At 43.8% G+C, this 22,013-nt stretch overlaps 1 protein-coding gene across 1 annotated transcript in view; it reads left to right on the top strand.

Annotated features, from left to right (window-relative positions):
• lmx1al (LIM homeobox transcription factor 1, alpha-like) overlaps positions 1-22,013 on the top strand; it is a 167,765-nt gene that overhangs the window by 131,015 nt on the left and 14,737 nt on the right. Inside the window, exons 4-5 of the mRNA XM_039770416.1 lie at positions 18,478-18,710; positions 21,197-21,354. Coding sequence (XP_039626350.1) covers positions 18,478-18,710; positions 21,197-21,354 — 391 coding nt within the window. The remainder of the gene's footprint in view (positions 1-18,477; positions 18,711-21,196; positions 21,355-22,013) is intronic.

The following is a 22,013-nucleotide window of genomic DNA, read 5'->3' as shown; positions in this document are numbered from 1 at the left end:
GTTGGTTTGACTTTGTGTCAAATGGAGTCCTGAATGAGGCACATTACCTGCATTGTGAGGGAGCGTCAGTTACGGCACTACGGCCATGTGGCACGTTTCCCTGAGCGTCATCCGGCTCGTAAGATCCACATTGTTGGGGACCTAAGTGACTGGACCAGGCCAAGGGGTCGCCCACGTAACACCTGGATATGGCAGATAGAGGGTCATTTCTGGAGGGTAGGACTGGACCGCGTGTCTGCCTGGGGGGTTGCCAACCAGGATCCCGAGCTGTTTCTTCATGTAGTGGAAGCTTGGGTCCCGCTGGTTTGACTTTGTGTTACTCATGGAGTCCCGAATGAGGCACGTGACCTGCATTGTGAGGGAGCGTCAGTTATGGCACTACGGCCATGTGGCACGTTTCCCCGCAGGTGATCCGGCTTGTAAGATCCTCATTGTTGGGGACCCAAGTGGCTGGGCCAGGCCAAGGGGTCACCAGTGTAACACCTGGCTGCAGCAAATGGAAGGTCATTTCCGGAGGCTAGGACTGGACCGTGTGTCTGCCTGGGGGGTTGCCAACTGGGATCCCAAGTTGTTTTGCCATGTAGTGGGTGCGCCAACGCGCTGTACCAGTGCCTGCTCCCCAACTTGACTTGACTTGACCCTTCTACCAATTCTGCTACAATGTCCCATTTTAAAAAGATTGATTGGTGCTTTTATTGTGGGCTGCTGATGATGTATTTAAATTTTATTTACTATACTGTGACGATTATGGAAAAGGTGCGACTTTATTGTGTTATTATGATGGTGTGATCTGTAATGCTGCACACTTAGTGAGCTCTTCTTATATTCTGTGATTCGTTGTAGTTTGACAGTTCACATGTCTGTGAGCAACTGCTTGTGTAATTAGAAAGGCACTATATAATAGATAGATAGATAGATAGATAGATAGATAGATATGAAAGGCACTATATAATAAATAGATAGATAGATAGATAGATAGATAGATAGATAGATAGATAGATAGATAGATATGAAAGGCACTATATAATAGGCAGATAGATAGATAGATAGATAGATAGATAGATAGATAGATAGATAGATAGATAGATAGATATGAAAGGCACTATATAATAAATAGATAGATAGATAGATAGATAGATAGATAGATAGATAGATAGATATGAAAGGCACTATATAATAAATAGATAGATAGATAGATAGATAGATAGATAGATATGAAAGGCACTATATAACAGATAGATAGATAGATAGATAGATAGATAGATAGATAGATAGATAGATAGATATGAAAGGCACTATATAATAAATAGATAGATAGATAGATAGATAGATAGATAGATAGATAGATAGATAGATAGATAGATAGATAGATAGATAGATAGATAGATAGATATGAAAGGCACTTGATAGATAGATAGATAGATAGATAGATAGATAGATATATAGATAGATATGAAAGGCTTTATTTGTCCCCTGGGGAAAATTTGGCCTTTTATTTTCTACAGTGTGTATTTATATCTTGTGATATGGACGCTATATAGCGTCACACTGAGGCACATATAAAACACTCAGAACTTTTATTTTTCTTCACCTGTGGGGCACGTCTTCCCCATGAACCCCACAGGCAATACACAGTCCCAAAAGTACTTTAAGGCAACACAAAACACTTTTCTGGCACCACCACTCCTCCCGTCTAGCTTCGTCCTCCACCTCCTGACTCTGTCCACTGAGTGGTAGTGGCTGGCCCCTTTTATAGCCCAACCCGGGTGGGGCTGAAGATTTGTCCAGCCGGGCTGTGGAATCCACACAGCACCCCCTAGCGGCCACCCCAGCTCCCAACCAGGCTGTGGAGGACTCCATCTCCCATGGAGCCCTGCAAGAGGTTGGGGAACCACAGTCGTGAAAAGGGAGGCTGCCACCAAGCGTCCCAGGGGAGGTATTGAGCTGCCCATGGTTGTTCCCCCGAGATATATGCAGCAGGGGCATCCCGACACAATATACGTATACCAGTAACAGCACACTGCAAGATAACATGCAGTGAATACACTTAACTTGAGCATTCCTAGTTTTCTTCCTCTTTCTCTGTACGTTGATCATTCGTTTGATCAGAGGTTGATGTGCTTGCTGTTTCCTGAGCAGCTCTTCTTTTCTCCACCCTAGCGGCCCGCTTCTTCTCTTCTTTCGTTGGCATCTTTTCACGTTTAAATTGATTAAGTCAGTGTTAGTGTTGCAATTACTTAGTACGTTTTCTTTAATTCTTCACTTAAGCTGGCACTTAACTCTTCAATCTACCTCAAGAATGATTTAAGATATGAAGAGGTAGGGGAAGTGACGGTGAAGGTGGTAGGGAATGAGGACGGCGCCCTTACGCATGCCCCCCATCGCCGCCCTGTTGGCCGCTGCCAAGAGTTGATTCTACAATACAATAAAATAAAAATAAAAAGAGGAATAACCTTGGAGGTCAATCATCACCCCGAAAGCGGATAGTAGACGTCACGTAGTATTTGTGTACCAAATTTCAGATCAATAGGTCAAACGGTTTTCGAGCTACCGGTGATGTAAAATCCTGGACAGATAAATGAACAGCCACGATAGCGTATTAAATATATATATTAAACATATACATATTATATATATAATAGAACAGGAAGTCATAGAAAGAGACATATCCAAAAAATTTGAATTTTTATGATCAGTAGGCCAAAACCCATAACCTACACCCAAAAGTATTTAAGAAGCAAACTCTCCATGGTTACATGTAACGTCTGACACGGTCTGACGTGTACTTGTGATGCTGCTGAAAGGTCCAAAGCACAGCCAGTTGGTCTTGGTCATCAGAACTGTGACTTTATATAGTGCAAATGACTCTGGACCCCCAGAGCTTTATTTTCTCCATGAATGCTTTTGAGTGGAGTTTTTGCTTTCCTCCCTTCTGTCGTCAACAAGTCAGATCTCTGTTACAATATTAAAGGACTTCATTGTCATGATTATTGTGAATTTCCCTTTGGGATTAATAAAGTATCTATCTATCTATCTATCTATCTATCTATCTATCTATCTATCTATCTATCTATCTATCATATAGTGCCTTTCATGTCTATCTATCTATCTATCTATCTATCTATTAGGTTCTCCAGATCAATGGCATGTATTCATTTTTACTTTGTGTTTAATGTCATCTTACCTTTTATTCCTGGCTTCTGAATTGCCAACTGAATTGCCAGCTTGCCAGAATTGCCAACTGAATTGCCAGCTTGCCAGAATTGCCAACTGAATTGCCACCTTGCCAACCCTTTTTGAAGATCCTGACACTGACCCAATCCCAATTGCTTCAGTTTTAGTTGAATGCATTATCTTAGTTGGTGTAGTTCATTACATGGCTGTTCCACTCCTGGCTGGCGTTCAAATGCTGTTTTTATGTCTTTCTTGTTCATTTTTTGGTTCCTTTGTTTGTGTTAATATTGTTGGTCATTTAGTTCCTATGTACTGTACATATGAATCTTCCATTATGTTCCATGTGTTTTATGGGTGGTCACCCAAGAGGTGGTGCCACCTGTTTAACACCACAGGTGACTGCCTGAGTCCCTTGCGGTTCATTGTGAATGTGGTTGTGGGGAGTTCTCCTGTGTCTATTGCTTTTTTGATTAATTTGATTTCATGGCTTTTGTGACTCTTTTTCTATGTTTGTTTTTTTTTTTTTTTACTTTGTGTCATGTCCCTCAGCCAGAGTTCCTCCACTGCCTGGGGTTGAAATTTGTGTTTGATGTCCCCTTTGTTCATTTTTGATTCTTTTCTATGTTGATTATGTGCATCATATATACAAGCTGTTCCATGTGATTTCTGGGTGGTTCCCCAAGAGATGGGACTACCTGCCAATCACCATCAGGAACTGCCCTCTGCCCTATTAATCACGAGGGTCTTCCACAGATCCTGGTGGTTCATTGTGAATATGCTAGCGAGTTGGTGAGTTTTCTTGCATTTCTTGTAAATTTTGTGAATAAGTGGATTTCTAATTTTTTTGTCTTTCCGCTTTGTTTTTGAACTTGCTTTTCGAATTCTTTATTGGGACGCTATTCAGGTTAGATTACCTTTGTTACAGGCAGTTCCATTTTACCTTTGTGTGCCACTGAACTTCATTGAGATTGATATCCTTTTCATGAAGAATAAATCTTAAAGATGCTTATTACTAGCTGGGGTCTGATGTTGATATCCCCCTCTAGTGAGCATTATTGGAAGTGTTTTTCAGTAAATTGTGGCACTCTCCGGTTCAGAACAATGGCCATTGTGAGCTTGAGCCTATCCTGGCAGCACTGAGCATCTTTGACAAGATGCCAGTCCATTAATATCAGCAGGATTCCACCTGACTGTGCCTGTGGCGGTGATCGTCCCCTCTGAGTGCCCCTCAGAGTAAGGCGTAGTCCCATCAGGCATTGCAGAATGAGCAGGCCATTTTAGAGTTGCAGATCAAAAGAAGTTGAAAATTGTAATGTCAAGTCAAGATGGTAAGAGCTCAATCTAAGTCCATTAAAGGTCCACAATGCAAAAGAGGCCAAAGGTCACACACAGGCAAGGCAATAAAAATCACAAATATAAGACCAAGACAAATCAAGACAAAACCCTGAATGGACTTACAAAACAGGAAAACACACTAGAATTACACACTCAAGTGCACGTGCATGAACACAATGACCATTACGGTGACATCACTGCAGGACGGCCATTTTAGGAGCTGGAAAGCTGGCAGGTCAGATGAAAAGGCTTGATCTTTTAATATTAGTGTTCAGTATATTCATAAGAGCAGATGCAGAGTTCCTTTATGGACAAATCTAGATGGTTGGTTGATGCCTAAACCAAAAGGAAGAGGGAAAACCATAAAGAAACCCTGGCCACCAATCCAAATATTTGTATTGTGACCTTTCATTTCATTTATTGATTTAAAATCACAAACTATAAAGTTTAAAAAAGAATATACAAAATATGAAAAATGTTAAATAACAAAGCTAAAGAAATGAAACCAAAAATGCTAATGAAAATACTTAACTAGAGAGAACTTGCCAAAAGTCCAAAATCCTAAATCCAAAGCTAAAAACTGCACAAAATCCAATACCTACCAAAAAAAATAAAAGTAGGGTGTCAATAAACAAGAACTTCCAAGTGTGAGTTAACACCATAATGTTCTGTCAAGATATGAAAGGATGGCAGGCCACAGGGGCAAGAAAAAGGGCAGCAGGAGATAAGCTTTATTCAAAAAGGGGAGCAGCGGTCAAAACCACAAGTTGAAAACATCTGGAATTAAAAGAGGCTTCTTGGCTTCCTTTTCCAAATCTATCATTATTGAACGAGGCGTCCTCTTCTCTACTGGTGTCTGTCCATACTTATGTGGTCCCTTTGTTGGGGTTACTGCCCTTCTTCTTCTTCTTCTTCTTCTTCTTCTGGGTTTTTGTAGTAGTTGGAACCAACATAAATAGTGCATTACTGCCACCTACTGAGCTGGAGTGTGGAGCACGGACTCGGGAAGCACACCCTACAGGAGAGGAGCATAGGGTGGGGGGATTAAAAAAAACAGTCAAATAATATCAAAAAGTCTGACATTTGTTTTTTAATTTTAAATGCGCATTTTTGAGACAGTAAATTGCCAACGCTGTCCTAATGTTCTCCCCGTGTCCTCCCACAGTCCAAAGGCATGCAGGTCTGGTGCATTAGTGATTCTAAATTGTCCCTGGTGTGTGCTTGGTGTGTGTGTGTGTGTGTGCCCTGTGGTGGGCTGGCACCCTGCCCAGGATTTGTTTCCTGCCTTGCGCCCTGTGTTGGCTAGGATTGGCTCCAGCAGACCCCCGTGACCCTGTAGTTAGGGTATAGTGGGTTGGGTAATGGATGGATGGATGTCCTAATGTAGTTTCTATTGCAGGGGCTTTCAAACTTGGTCCTGGGGACCCCCTGTGGCTGCTGGTTTTTGTTCCGACCAGTTTGTTTGGTTTTTAATTGGACTCCTGGGCTAATTAAGTGAACTGTAATTACCCCCATGTTGTGTTTGGGAACATTAATAGAAATTAGAAAAATATGTTTGGTTAAAAAAAATGTATTCAAATGTACCAAGCAGTTATATGGGAATAATGTATTTTTTTCTTTTAACGATATTTTCATCTTGATTTTCATTCTGCTTTTCCAGGTGTTCTAATTGTTTAATTAATTTGTTATTTACTGATTAGTGGGTCTGACGCTAAAGTAGCTGCAGCCTTTTCATGATTCAGTGTCGTTTGCCTTGGTGTCTGCTCTGCTTGTTTTTAATTGTCATTAATAAGGGAGGAAAACTGCACAGAGAAAGGGCCAAATATAATGAAATCAACAAAAGAGAGTTAAGCATTTAAATTAATAGCAAAAATAGAAATATTTCTAAAGGTCTTATAAATGTAAAAATCATGCTGCTGTACTTTTCTGAATGTAGGATCTTCTGCTTCTTTCAGCTGCTCTCGTTAGGGGTTGCCATAGTGGATCATCTTCTTCCATCTCTTCCTGCTCTCATCATCTTGCTCTATCACCCCCATCATCTGCATGTCCACTCTCATCACATCCATAAAGCCTTCCTCTTCTCCTCTTCCCTGGCAGTTCTATCCTTAACACCCTTGTCACCCAATATACCCCTCATCTTTCCTCTGCACATCTCCAAACCAACGCCATCTCGCCTCTCTGACTTTGTCTCCCAACCTGAGCTGACCCTCTAATGTCCTCATTCCTAATCTTGTCCCTCCTCGTCACACCCAATGCCAATCTTAGCATCTTTAACTCTGCCACCTCCAGCTGTCTCCTGTGCCACCATCTCCACCCCATATAACATTGCTGGTCTCACGACCGTCCTGTTGACCTTCCCTTTCTTTCTTACCGACACCTGTCTGTCACAAATCACTCCTGACACTCTTCTCTACCCACTCCACCCTGCCTGCACTCTCTTCTTCACTTCTCTTCCACTGTCCCCATTACTCTGTACTGTTGATCCCAAGTATTTAAACTCATCCATCTTCACCAACTCTACTCTATCCATCCTCACCATTCCACTGACCTCCCTCTCATTCACACACATGTATTCTGTCTTGGTGGTCCTTCTGACCTTCATTCCTCTCCACCTCTTCAGGGTCTCCTCGACCTTCTCCCTACTATCGCTACAGATCACAATGTCATCAGCAAACATCACAGTCCAAGGGGACTCCTGTCTAATGTCGTCTGTCAGCCTGTCCATCACCATTGCAAATAAGAAAGGGGCTCAGAGCCGATCCCTGATGTAATCCCACCTCCGTCACTCCTACCGCAGACCTCACCACGGTCACACTTCCATCGTACATATCCTGTACAACTCTTACGTACTTCTCTTCCATACCTCTCTGCTTTTCTGAATGTAGGATAAGAGGAAAAAATCCCAACTAATTAAAGGAGATCAATTTTATCAGGTGTTGTCACTGATTATAAATCTGGCTGAAACAAAAACCTGCAGCCACAGTGGGTCCCCAGGACCGAGTTTGAAAACCCCTCTTCTATTATAATAAACTCCTGTCCCATACATTTCATTTTTTCAAGAAGATACATAATTTGCTCCTTATATGGCTTATATGCAGTGTACTCTAGTAATATATGCTTTACTGTTTCAGGATAAAAAACACCTTCAGCATAACCCGGTGTCACGTCTCTTTATTCTAAACAGGGGCTACTTTAACCCAGTGTGCCCAGGACGTATCATCTTGTGATTATGACCACCTACTTTGCTCTTTCCCACCACTTTCTGAATCTTCTTGTCTTTACTCTTGTATTGCTTAGTTGGTGTCGTTCTTTCTGTGTGGTATCCGATTCTTTGATTTGCATTTATGGTAATTCTCTGAAATCTGATTGGTTCTTTCCTTTTCATTCAACCTGCTGGTGTCTTATCACCTGTACGGCATACATTGGGGTTTGGTTTTTGTGAAGTGTCTACAGAACGTACAGGAAAGTGGTTGGGAAGGATGACACCGCAGTCCATCCCATCTTGGAGACGTGGCCCCTTATCCCAGCAGGTGTTTTTGGTATTGCTGTGAGGGCCGTATCTGGATACAGACGATGGGTAAGGGTCCTTTTGGAGTTGTTGGCTTGCTTGTTGTCTTTCTTCAGCCTCCCTTGTGGGACTTGTTGGGTTAGGCCAGGGGTCGTCAATCACGGTCCGGCTGCAGATTTTTGCTCCAACCCAGTTGCTTAATAAAAAGCACTTATTGCTAAAGTAACACTTCTGCTTCACTTTAGTGATTTTGAGCCCTTATTGCTTAATTTTGTCGTAAACAGCTATTTGAATTGCTCCTTATTATCAATAACATGCAAATGACAAGAGAGAGCAGCATTTCTCCATTTAGCTTATTTCCATTTACACCCGTGTGTATTTATCTGCACTATTGGGTTTAATTAAATACTTGGAAGAAAAATGAAGAGAAAAAAGTGAAGGACTGAGAATTACTCGTCCATTTTAGCCTTCAAATCATTTGCATGATAGAAAGGGAAAGAAAATCTAGGATATGAGAATGAGCTGACATAGCAGAGTTAATTTCATTTCATAGCTTGTTAGTGCTTTATTGGCAAGAATTGCTTTTTAATTAAGCAAGCAGGTCAGAACAAAAACCTGCAGCCACTGCGGCTCTCCAGGACTGGCATTGAGGACCCCTGGGTTAGGCTCTTGGGGAGTGACGCTTGTCCTTGTCATCCAGGCTTCCCTGGCCCTGTAGGCTCTGAGTTTAGGGTTAGGTTCTCTTTGTCTCTAAGCTCCGAGGGGCTTCTCCCTTTGGCCTTGTGTGCTGTCCTTATGTGGGACATATCTGAGTACAGATAGTTATCAGTCTGTTGACTTTGGCCTTATGGGCTTTGAGCTGCGTACTAGGCCTGAAGTTTTATGTCCTTCATCATGCAGGCTTTTCAAGCGGGGGTTTGGTTCTGGTCATCGGCAATGCTTTTGGGTAATGTTAAGGACTGTAACCGCTACGCTTCACCAAGTTTATAGTGAAAATTGTACTGATGATTGCAGGTCAACCCCAAACTGCTGTCAGCCCCTTCCCACAGCGCAGAAAGATGACTTACAATGAAAAAAACGATTTTTACAAAACCACACAGAGAAAAGATGCAACAAACAAAATGTAATTAAGAACTTTTCTACAATCCCCCAAATCTCCCCCTCTTCCAGTTTATAACAAAAGGCATAAAATGATGTACCCCACCGTCCATTTGATTTAGTCTTTTTTATCCGATTATCCTATTTCCCCATAGTTCAGTTTCTTAGACACGCCAATCCCACAATAAAAGATTTACGGCTCACACTGCTTCCGATCCCTTTCGCGGTAAAGTTCACTTCCCTCAGTGTATCCGGAATCTTCAAGGTTGACACCCCAGACTGCGTTGAACTTTTCGTGGTGTTCCCCGAAAACAGTCTTTCTCCTGGACTCAGATGGGTCATGTCTTTTTCCTCCACCATAAAAACTCCCTTGGGGGATTCAGCACGGTGGTGCAGAGGGTAGCGCTGCTGCCTCGCAGTAAGGAGACCAGGGTTTGCTTCCCGGGTCCTCCCTGCGTGGAGTTTGCATGTTCTCCCCGTGTCTGCGTGGGTTTCCTCCTTCAGTCCAAAGACATGCAGGTGAGGTGCCTTAGTGATCCTAAATTGTCCTTAGCGTGTGCTTAGTGTGGGGGTGTGCAGGGCCGGATTAAGGTGGGTGCTATTGATGCTGCAGCATTAGGCCCATTCCTGAAATAGGCCCAGATGAAAACAGACGAGGATTTTCCGGAAGCTGAACAGTTTTCCTTTGCAATATTACCTTCAAAATAATTTCTAGAATGAAATTTGGAGTCCGACTTTCAGACGCCTAGACACAGCGTTACTTATTATACAGTTACTATTGTTCTTTGTGCTGTGACGTAACCCTAACCCTAACCCTAACCCTAACCCTAACGTTGTCGTGTTTATTATTAACCGAAGATTTCAAGTCAGTGCTATCAATTTTACGTTAAACAGTTTACTTAGTAATTTAGCTGCGTTTTCTTTGCAATATCTTGGGGATTCTTGCCACTTTATTATTGTTCGGTAAGTGCCACGCAGTAATTGCTTCACCTTGAAAGTTAGTTGTACAGTAAAAATCGTTGGCTATTTAAATGGTTATCTGTAAAGGTAAAACTAAAAGCCGGCCCGCGGGCCCAGCATTGGATGTTTAGAATTTTTAAAATCCTCGACTGGATTCTGGTCTGTTATGAAATTTAAATTGTGGACAAATTTTTACCCTCAAGAGCCTGAACTGAGTCACTTTGACCCAATGTCTCTGCAAATTCATTTTTTCTTACTCTGTTTCGTAAGAGAATTACGACATTTTGTGTATTTAATTGTTAGGTTGTCTGCATTAAGTGCACTTTTCAGACAGTTGCTATTGAATGTTGATGTTACATAGTTTGATGTTAATCTCGAGTTGTTACGATACTATGTCGTTATTATTATTCACGTTCAATAAAGGCTGGCTGGTTGCGTCACAAGCAATTAAGGCTCCTTGGTCGGTCTGAGTGCGCATGTACGGTGAGTGTCGAGTGCACATGCGCCAATGCCGAGAAGAAATAGGCCTTTTTTACACTGCAGCATCAGGCCCAGTTTCGTCTTAATCCGGCCCTGTGTGTGTGTGTGCCCTGCGGTGGGCTGGCACCCTGCCCAGGGTGTGTTTCCTGCCTTGCGCCCTGTGTAGGCTGGGATTGACTCCAGCAGACCCCCGTGACCCTGTAGTTAGGATATAGCGGGTTGGATGGATGGATGGATAGATGGATGGATAAAAACTCGGGCTGCCTTTTCTTCCTTCTCTTCCTGCCTTTTCGCGCCCCTATTTAAATAGGGCATCCATTTCCATGGCAATGACAGCCCCGTACCTCCCAAAAGGTCCTCCCTATACAACCAGCCCATCTTATGCTACAGTATTCTCAAATGGCAATGGGGATTCACATAGAGAGACAAAAAAAACAAACCATATACAAATTTATGTGGCAATGCTAAATGTGAGGTGGCCACCAGACATCCGAGGGCTTCTCCCTTGTGTTTGTTTGTTTGTTTGTTTGTTTGTTTGTTTGTTTGACTGCTGCTCTAGTAAATGCATCTTTTCATTACTTGGTACCAAATATTCGACCCACACCACGAGGAGTTATGTCCTCTGGTGTATGGCATACACTGGGTGGGTAAGGTTTGGGTTCAGGTTCAGGTGTGATGCCAGCTCAGTGGCAGGCATAGGCAGGAAAGACCTAAGCCAAAACAGTAATGTTGGGAATGAATTCTGCCACCCCAATAACCACAATAAGTCTGATTTTATTTGCAAAAGTCCTTCTAGAAAATGAAATAAAAATTTAAAATGAAATGTACTCATAACAGAATTCTGTTTCAAGGGATGGTGGCACAGTGGGTAGCACCGCTGCCTCGCAGTAAGGAGACCTGTGGGTTCGCTTCCCGGGTCCTCCCTGCGTGGAGTTTGCATGTTCTCCCCGTGCCTGCGTGGGTTTCCTCCCAAAGTCAAAAGACATGCAGGTCCGGTGCATTGGCAATTCTAGATTGTCCCTAATGTGTGCTTGGTGTGTGTGTGTGTGCCCGCCCTGCCTTGGCCTGGGGTATGTTTCCTGTCTTGTGCCCTGTGATGGCTGCGATTGGCTCCAGCAGACCCCCGTGACCCTGCGGGTTGGATAATGGATGGATGGGAAATGCTCAAAACATTTGAATGGCCACCATAATGTCACGCACACAATATACAGTAGCGCATCCACCACTTACCTAGCCCTAAGTAGAGTCATTGTATCCAAACCCTCCAAAATGGCAGTGCCCATGAAAAACACTCACAGAAAATGGGCATCTTTGATAATGTGGCCGCCACTGGCACAAATATCCGAATGGCAGAATTTTCGGGAAAAAAATTGCGTCACCAGATTAATGAAGTCGCTCCACTCTCGATCAACGTGAACGTTTTATGGTCTCTTGAACACCTCTCACTCTGGGGGTCTGAATGTGACATGGCCCCTCAGCCTTGGAGGATGGCACGCAGTGAGGATGAACCAGGGGTGCCAGCCAAAAACAAGTCGAGCCAATAAAATGCATAATTCAGTTCAATCTCATATATAGCGCCCCTCACAATCTCCATCTCACTGGGGCTAAAGAGCAGAAAGACAATAAGGTGGGTGGCTAACAAGCAGACGGCTGTTTAAATTTCTGTTTTTGTTCCTCCGGAGCTCGACTCATCTTTTGTTGATTTTCCTCAAACATCCTTTTGACCTCCGAAAAACGAGTAGAAACCAATCCCACCGCGCGGCAACATTGCCGCTTTTTGGCAGCCCAGCACGAGAACCCTTAATTCCCTTTCACACTTTTGAAAGTTTCTGCTCCTGCTGGAGGAGGGCCTCCTGTAATCCTCCTGCTTGTGTGTATCGGCAAGGAAAAGAGGGGCTGTTGATCCTTCAAGGGGGATTAACCCCCCAATGTCCTCAATCCCTGGTTATGAGTTTGCACCGGCTGGCTCCGCTCGGCGGTGTTTAAACAACAAGCCTAATTAATCCTCACTTTATTACTTTCCCTCGTCGAGTAGCACTGAGGAGACGCTGACAGCTCCGAGGGCTTCATGGGAGGTGATGAGAAAGGTGAAGTGGCGATTTCGAGAGGAATGGAGGGGCAGGGAAAGACAGCGGCAGACCACCAGACGGGCCTATGGGTGACCGTTCATTTCGTTTGAGTCGACCTTGGCAAGTAAGCACTGCTTCTGCGATTGTTCAGAGTAAGAAAAGAAATTAGGTTGGCTAACATTTAGGGAGTTACTGGCTACCACAAAATGAAGAGCACGGAAGAGCTTTGCCGGCAGGCGCTGCATCTTCTTGTGGTGCTGGTCCTTTACTCCAAGCTGAATGACATGGACCACAATAACCAGTGCCAGTGAGTTAATTCAGAGGTCACAAATTATTATAAACTAGTAAACACACTAAAATTAAATGCAAATAAAAACCAATTTAAGGATAAGGAGCTGTTGATACGTTATGTTCTCTCAATAGTTACGTCTTGCAGTTCCTCTACAAATCCTAACGTTTGAATGTTTCTATTTCGCTATTAAAGAATTGATCACATTGCTGGTGCAACTTTGCCAAGTCGTCGTCTTCAAAGAAGCATCGATGTAAGCAATGCTTTCATAAGGTCGGAAGGTTTCGACTATTTGACAATCTTTCAACAACATTTATTTCTATAGCACATTTTCATACAAAAAATGTAGCTCAAAGTGCTTTACATAATGAAGAATAGAAAAATAAAAGACACATTTCTCAAATGTTGCCGTGCATTTCTCTCATTCTTCCATTCTGTGTCCGGGACTTTGTCTTGCATGCCGTCAAGTTTGCTGCTCAGTTGCTCTTTCTTCGGTTTACTTCTTGCTTGTCCATGTTGTTCAGCGCCTTCTCTTTGTGTTCTTTCTCATTCTTCGTACAGTAATCACCTTCTGCAGTGTGCTTGACGCTTAACAGATGTTGCCTTTCTTCTTTATCCTTCTGCCATTATGGTGGTTATCGTGTAGCTTTGGGAGCACTTTACTGTAAACACACGACGTCAGGTCACTTTGCTCTCCTCCATGGCCATCAAGTTGCCGCTAGCTAAGATTTTATATTCAGGATTTCTTCTTGCTTGTTTATGTGCTTCAGTGTTTTGTCTTCTTCTTCTTTTCTGCTCTCCATCACTTAATCCCTTTCTGCAATTTCTTTGACACTCAGCAGATGTTGCTGCTCTTCTTTATCTTTCTGCCAGTATAGTGGCTATCACTTGGTTTTACGAGCACTTCGCCTCAAACACACAACCTCAGGTCACTTTGCTGTCCTTTATTTACGTTTGATGATCTTCGATGATCAATCAGCAATACTGATGAGCGAGCAACAAAGTGTTGGGGTGTTCGGTCCGAACACATCGCGATGAGAGCACCCGAGTATAATGTAAGTCAATGGGAGACAACCACGCACCCCCTGCTCTGAAGAGGGGACGGTGCCTGGTCCATTGGAAAAGGTCAGAAAAAGTGACAGAAACACCACCCATGTTAATCGGAGTCCTGCAGGTCTGTCAGGTGGAAGACAACATTTAATAAGCGGAGAGGTACAGTATGTACTTGCGACAAGAACAACTTGAGTAACTTGAGAAAAAGAGAGGACTGGGCAGTCCTAGGGGTGCCAGTCGCCGGAGAGCATCATAGACATGTTCGGTGTGTTCTCCGCAAGCCCATTTTTAATGTTTCAAAAGTCCGGACACTTAGCGCTGCTGCTGGTCATTCGCATTCCGTGATTGTGCTCCTGATCAGTGACGTGCGGTGAGGCACTGACTCCTTTAGAGTCCGTCAGATTTACAAATACAGTATATGAACCCAAAAGAGCAGCTTGTTCACTATTCGATTGGCAGCCAGCGTGCACATTGACTACTGGTTACGTTTCATATCTCATCAGCATTTACATTTAGAGCGACAGCAGAGAGCGCATTTGATCCTCACCCTTCCGTGTGCTCTAAATTTGCCGTTGCAATTCCACAATTCATACTCATTCAATACAAATGAAAGTATAGAGTCACACGGCTACTGGCATTACAGTGAGGGCGGTACTTACCTGCCCCTTGATTGGCTGTCTCCAACCCGCGAAACGTGCGGGGCGGAGACTCGAGCATGGCGCACGAGCACATGTGGTGCTCGTTCGAGTAGCGCTATGCTCGAGCCGAACACAATGTTGGGCCGAGCCTGCTCGCTCATCACTAATGATCAATATTCACAATACTTACTCTTCGTAAACACACAACCTTTATTTACATTTAATTAAATTTCATCTTTGATGTTCAATAAACGAGGGCAGCACGGTGGCACAGTGGTAGCGCTGCTGCCCCGCAGTAAGGAGACCTGCGTGGAGTTTGCATGTTCTCCCCGTGTTTCCTCCCACAGTCCACAGACATGCAGGTTAGGTGTATTGGCGATCCTAAAGTGTCCCTAGTGTGGGTGTGTGTGTGCCCCGTGGTGGGCTGGCACCCTGCCCGGGGTTTGTTTCCTGCCTTGCACCCTGTAGTTAGGATATAGCGGGTTGGATAATGGATGGATTGTCCTTGAACTGTGATGCAGAAGAAAACTCTGACACGTGATGACTTAGCTGTAAGCCATGAAACGGTTCTGGTCTTTTCACATTTCATTTGATTTCAATTGGGATAAAATTGAATGGTCTTCATTAGGGCCTCATCACGGTCATAATTGGGTTCCAGAGTCTATCCTGACAAGTAGTGGTTGGAGCCAGGACACACTCATGCACACATCCACAATAGTCAGCACAAAACCATGTCCATTCATCCATTTGTAACTTGCTTATCCAGCTTTACGTCATAGAAAGCTGATGCCTAAACCAGCAACACTGGGCACAAAGCAGGAACCAACCCTGGACTGAGTGCCAGGCCACCCACACTTTCTCATACAATTTAAAGCTTCCAACTAAACGTATTAATGGAGTAGAACTCCCACACAGACAAAGAAAATATTTGTAAACTCCACACACGGTGGGTTGGTGCCCTGCCAGGGGATTAATTCCTGCCTTGCGCCCTGTGCTAGCTGGGATTGGCTCCAGCAGACCCCCGTGAACCTGTAGTTAGGATATAGCGGGTTGGATAATGGATGGATGGATAGAGGTATAAAAGAATCAATCCGTGTGCGATCCACGTCAAGACGTCATGTTGAACTCTGTGGTTAGCTTTTGGTCTCCCTCTGTCCTCCAGCCATCATCTTTTCTCTGTTTAGACTTTCACAGCGTGGAAGATTATGGAGGAGTTACAATTCAAAAGACCCAAAGTTGAGCAGCGGTGGGGGTCTCAAACGCCAGGGGGTGTGGTAAACCCTTTTAAAACTTTTAAGATTATAAAATTTTGATACAACAAACCCATCAGTCTGTGACTAGAAGCTGCACCTCCTTTTCATAGAAATCTCTGGAAACCAAAATGCTTTCTCAGCGTTTCTCATGGCAGACTTTTTCAGACTGATAAAGCTGATGAACTACCATAGCAGTTAAAGCGAGCTCCATGTAGCCAGCTCGGGACGTTCAAACTGCATCTGCACGTTTGTATTTTCGTTGGAAACGGTTATGGCGGGAGGAGGAGTAATTGGGCTTTAGAAAGTTGGTGTGACGCTGGGAACATGGCATCTCAAACGTGACTATGATTATGAAGGTGATTATGTAGAAAAGTGATGTCATTTGTATTTGAAATTCTTAACAGATAGAGTTAAAAAAAAGTGCAGAAACTGTTTTAACATCCCTCGTGTGTGTGTATATATATATATATATTGTGGAAGTTCAGCCCGGACACAGACAGGCAGACAATGACATTTATTTACAATGGAAGTGTCCATAAAGTCCCGCACAGCACACCAACCACCCTTAGAGTGCGCCTTCCTCTTCTCCCCGCCTACACTCCTCTCCTCCGAGCTTCATCCTCTTCCTCCTGACTCCGGCTAATGACTGCAGGGAGGCGGCCCCTTTTATTTCCACCCGGACATGCTCCAGGTGCCCTTTGATGAACTTCCTTCGGCACTTCCGCCACACCAGGAATCTCTCCAGGAGTCCCTGGTATTTCTTCCGCCAGCACCTCCGGGTGTGGCAAAGGTGCTGACGTCCAGGGCTCCTATAGGGTTGAGCTTCCATGCTCAATTCCAGTGGCCCCCACACAAATCAGGGCAGCTGCCCTCTTGTGGTCCAGGGGGTGCCACAGTACCCCTCTCTCCGTTCTTCTCAGCGTCCCGGCTGGGCACAGCCCCCAGCTGCCTGCCACATTATATATATAGTGTCACAGGAGGCTGGGGGGGGACAGACCCAGCCGGGATGCCTGGAAAGACCGGTAGGTGGCATATATGTCCCCCGGGCCACAAGGGGGCAACCGCCCTGGATCTTCAGAGGACCACGGGAGAGAAGCTAGAGTCGGGATTGGGAGCAGGATGAAGCCCCCATGAAGAGAGGAAAGGCGGCCTGCGGACAGGGAGAGAAAGACCCGTGTTGGGAGTGAGTGACTGGTGCTGTGTGAGAACTGTAAATAAAGCGTGTGTATTTTATAAAGAAGTGGTGTTTGTCTGGTGGTGTTCAGACCCTGGTTTCACTATATATATATATATATATATATATATATATATATATATATATATATATATGTATATATATAAACACATTGTTATCTTCTTCATAGATCATTTCATTAAAATAGGTGCATCAGAAAACATGGGTGCCGAGTTGGCGCAGTGGTAGCACTGCTGCCATACAGCAACGTGACCAGGGTTTGCTTCTCATGGGCCCCCTGCGTGGAGTTTGCATGTTCAACCCGTGCCTGCGTGGGTTTCCCTCCACTGTCCAAAGACACACAGGTTAGGTGAACTGGTGACACTGAATTGGTCCTGGTGTGTGTTTGGTGGGTATGCATTTGCCCATCGATGGACTGGCACTCTGTCTAGGGTTTGTTCCTGCCTTGTGCCCTATGCTGGCTTTAACAGGCTCCAGCACTCCCAGTGACCCTGATCTGGATTAAGCAGGGTAGAAAATGACATGAGTAATACAATATTTTCATAATTCATAATTAATGTTCTATATTTTAACACAGCATCATTGTGAGGCAAATGACAATTCTACAATTATCTATAAAATACTCTTCAACATTGATAACTGATATTGTCAGCTAAAACACTGCTTAAATGTAAATATATATGAATCGGCTTAAAAGTATTTTTGACTTTTAATTTTTTTACTGTTAAAAAATAGAATTAATGTAAGAGTTTTTTTTTATGTTTTATTTTATTTTTTACACTGCACTGCACAGTCACTGGAGTTAAAAAACAAAGAACCCGTATAGCCAACACGCAACATTAAGGTGAACTTGTCTGCCATCTAGTGGCGGCGATAACCCACTACAACTTCTCGTTCTCGGTTTCATTTGTCAAGTGAGTCGTTTTCTGAGTTATTTTTCCCCGAAAATCCCAATGAATTTCACGTTCGGGTCATTTACTTGGCAACATATGAGATGCTGAGCATGTGTGAGTGTCCTGCGAAGGACTGAGTCGATCCATCTAGTGATGCCAGGATAACGAAAATGATTAGCGAGTTAGAAAATAGAGGGGCGGGATAGCCGGGACTGACTTTCCCAGCTGCACCTACCCGAGCGGCATTACAAGGAATAATACACATTTAAAACGTAGTGTTAACACTTTGAAAAACCTTTGAATATCTGACTCGACTCTCATTTGACCGCTCCATAATTTACCCTGCTTTATTCCGTTAGTCGATTACTTTGCACTCCTACCGGCGCGGTGCCTTTCTCGAGTTCTTTGTAAGCACCTGAACTTCGATTCCAAACTATGAGCGCCGTACCTCTCAGACTTTTTTTGGTTATTTTTGCACTCATGATGGATCCTCTTAATGTGCTTCCCTTTCTCCCCTCTTTTCTTCTCCCAGGCTTTTCGTGACCAAGTGCAGCAACTGCTTGAAGGTGATCAACCCGTCCGAGTTCATCATGCGCGTTCTCGAGCACGTCTACCACGTGAACTGCTTCTGCTGCTGCGAGTGCGACCGGCGGCTGCAGCGGGGCGACGAGTTTGTGCTCAAGGAGGGTCAGCTGCTGTGCCGGGGCGACTATGAGAAGGAGAGGGAGATGCTGTCGGCTATCAGCCCGACCCCCACCGAATCAGGTAAGCACTGACACAGGCTAAGCATCACCAGCCAGCAGTCCATCCAAACCGCTTTGAACTGTTAAGGGGTAAGGGGCAGCAACAATCGGGCACAATCCCACAGCAGAAGAGTGTGGTAACTCTGTAGCCACCCTGGAGCCACGAGTACCTGGAGCTGACTTAATGGACAGTTGTCATAATTTGATTTATGAAGCAAAGCCGACGAACTGGGAGTTGCGCAAGTGCGATATCAAGGCGCGTGTTCAGAGACGACCATGTGCTTTATCCGTCAATATGACTGCACGTTTGTGGTCGTTTAACGAAGAACTTAAAGAGACTTTTCTGAAAAACGTAATTTCTGATTTTCGAAAACAAGAAACTGATATGCCAAGCAATTAGAAGCAGATGTTATGTTTCACACAGGGACATTACTCAGCATATCAGCACCATAAAGAGAGTAAGTGGGTTATGCCAGGCCAGGACTATTGAAGTGAGAATCATGATGAGATCAGATGTGCCATAATTGCACAGACGTCTTTAATTATTATCACGCATGCGTGTTTCGGGGTGGTGAGGCTGGGGTCCCCCGGCAAGAACTACCACTTCAGGAGTAGAGGGGCCGCTGTCGCCAACAGTAAGCTCTTTTTTTGACACTGCCTAGCGAGGGCACTCATACCCATAAACATATATGGGTAGAGGCCGCATTCACTGTGTTGCCCAGTCGACACGATACGTCAGCGCATCCGAGTGGCAAAAGTGCCATTTAAACTAAAACAGGTAGACGTGGAAACAGGGTTTGCTGATGACAGAACAATAACGTTTAAAACAGTATCGTTTACATACAACAGATTTTGGCGAATCGTTTACATGTAATTATTTATATCAATTTATACACTAATAACGGCAATTATTAAATAATAATAATTATTATAATTATTAAATAATTCCTCCCATATAAGTAACATTTCTCGGACTGCCTTCTTCCATCTCATTTCTAGACTCCGTCCTGTTCTTACGCACCACAGTACTGAAGTATCGGTTAATGCCCGAGTCACCTCACGTACAGATTACTGTAATGCTGTTCTATCTGTCATCCCACAAAAACGTATCCATCGCTTACAACTTCTTCAAAATTCTGCTGCCAGGATGATAACCTGCTGTTCTAAATCCACTGAACATATCACACCGATTCTCTTTCAACTTCACTGGCTCTCTGTTAACTACAGAATACGATACACAATCCCGCTCTTAACATTTAAAGCTCTCCACACCTCACTGATCTCCTCCAGACTGGCACTCCTCTCGCTCACTCAGATCCTCATCTGCAGCTCGACTTTCTGTGCCACACGTCAGACTCGGTGCTATGGGAGCTCGAGCGTCTCTCCTGGTGCTCCTCGACTCGGGAATTCTCTTCCCGCTCATATCCGTCAGCTCGATTCAATAACACATTTTAAAACTTATCTTTTCAAACTGGCATACCAATTGTGAATTTTGCACTGTTACTGCCCGTTATCTTTGTTTGTTTGCTAATTATTTCTTTTTGATGTATCATTCTCTTGTTTTAATTTTACTGATGGTGTTTAGTTGTATTGTAAGGTAACTTTGAGTGCTAAGATTATAAAATGGGATTTTCTAATGGCCAAATATAACCAAAACAATTGTTCAGCCTTACCTATGAAGTGAAATCCCCCGGGATCCTGTTTGGAGCGTACAGCGGTTTGCACAATCCCAAGCAGCACACCATTCATTACTTCACTCCACAGCAGTGCCACTCGCAATATGGCGGCGACGTTGACGTACGATGCTGCTGGTCATGTGGCGTCTTGTATTCTGTGTCTATGCTCATACCTGCCAGTGACGTCTGGAGTAAGCCCCGCCCCTTTCGGTCATTGGAAAACAATGGGAATAAAAAATAACGTTCAGTTGTTTGTTGTAAAAATGAAATCTATTACAACAAATACAAATATTAACTTTCAAAAGCACTTTCTTGTGCTTGTACAGTACAAATATGTTTTCTGTAGGAGTACAAAAAATACAAATATAAACTTTTAAAAGCACTTTCTTGTGCTTGTACAGTACAAATATGTTTTCTGTAGGAGTTGCGGAGAGGGAGGTTAGGTCTGCATACACAGGCTACCTGATAGCATAAGCAGCGCTATTACCTGAAAACCACTTTCTATTGTTTATTATTAAAATACACAAAAAATCTGTAACAAAATACTAATATTAACTTTTAAAAGCATTTTCTTATGTACAAATAGCTGTACATGAACGTGTTTTCTGTAGAAGTTGTGGGTTGGAGGTTGCATTGTGTTCGTTGGGTTCCTAGGTTTACTTTGCTGGACATACAAACAAATTGGACTTGCGAACGCACAAACTTAGAAGAGAACTCGTGCGCATTTGGGGGACTTACCTTACTGTAAAGCAAGCCGGGGACTTCAGCAGAATTATTCCATCTGTCAGCACCTTCATGTTACCCCACTGGTGACTTCTATTTCTCTTAACAGTTAAGAGTGAGGATGAAGAGGGTGGCCATTCCCAAGGCAAAGGTGGAGAGGATGGGAAGGAGCATAAGAGGTCTAAAAGGCCGCGCACCATCCTGACAACGCAACAACGGCGGGCGTTCAAAGCATCCTTTGAAGTTTCTTCCAAACCTTGCAGGAAGGTAGGCCCTGAGTAAAATAAAAATGGGGTTTGTGTAATTGTGGGAAAAGGGAAAAGTTGGGGAAAAAAGTGTCTGCTAAAACAATGAGGTTGTCATTGAGCGCTTTGTTAAAGCCTTTGGCGTGCAGTGGGTGGCAGTGCCGCTTGTAGCTTCAGAGGTCTGGGGTTCATTCCTTGAGCAGTCACCATGTGTGTGTGTTGTTTGAATGTTGTCGCCATGGAAATGCCACCTCCAAAAGATGTGCACACTCATTGAGGGTCTCATCATAATGGTGCTATGTGATATACTGGCATCATATTCAAGGTTGAATCTTTTCTGGTGCCCTATTTTGCCAGGGTAGATTCTGGGCTCCCATGACTGTGTGCCCCTGGGTGAGCTACATAATCAGCTGTGAAAGAAGAAAGAAGAACTTCGTAAGGAGAGTTGGGGTATCAGAGCATAAACCCACTTATTTGTTGCTGTTAAGGGTTTGTTTTCAAAATAATGATCGCGATGTAGGACAATAGCAACACTCCTTCCTGTGTGCAGCTCTTCAAAATGATGGCGACTTCCTGTGCTGGTGGATTTCTAAAAGAGAGGAACTGGAAGAGGCAGAGTCAAAGGCAGGTCTCGCTGTTCTTCATCTGGGACAATTTCTTGTGGGCTGAGGGTGGAAGAGT

The sequence above is a fragment of the Polypterus senegalus genome, chromosome 12, assembly GCF_016835505.1.
Source record: "Polypterus senegalus isolate Bchr_013 chromosome 12, ASM1683550v1, whole genome shotgun sequence".
NCBI lineage: Eukaryota > Metazoa > Chordata > Cladistia > Polypteriformes > Polypteridae > Polypterus > Polypterus senegalus.
Note: the sequence above shows the minus strand (reverse complement) of the source record. Positions and strands in the feature narration are given on the sequence as shown.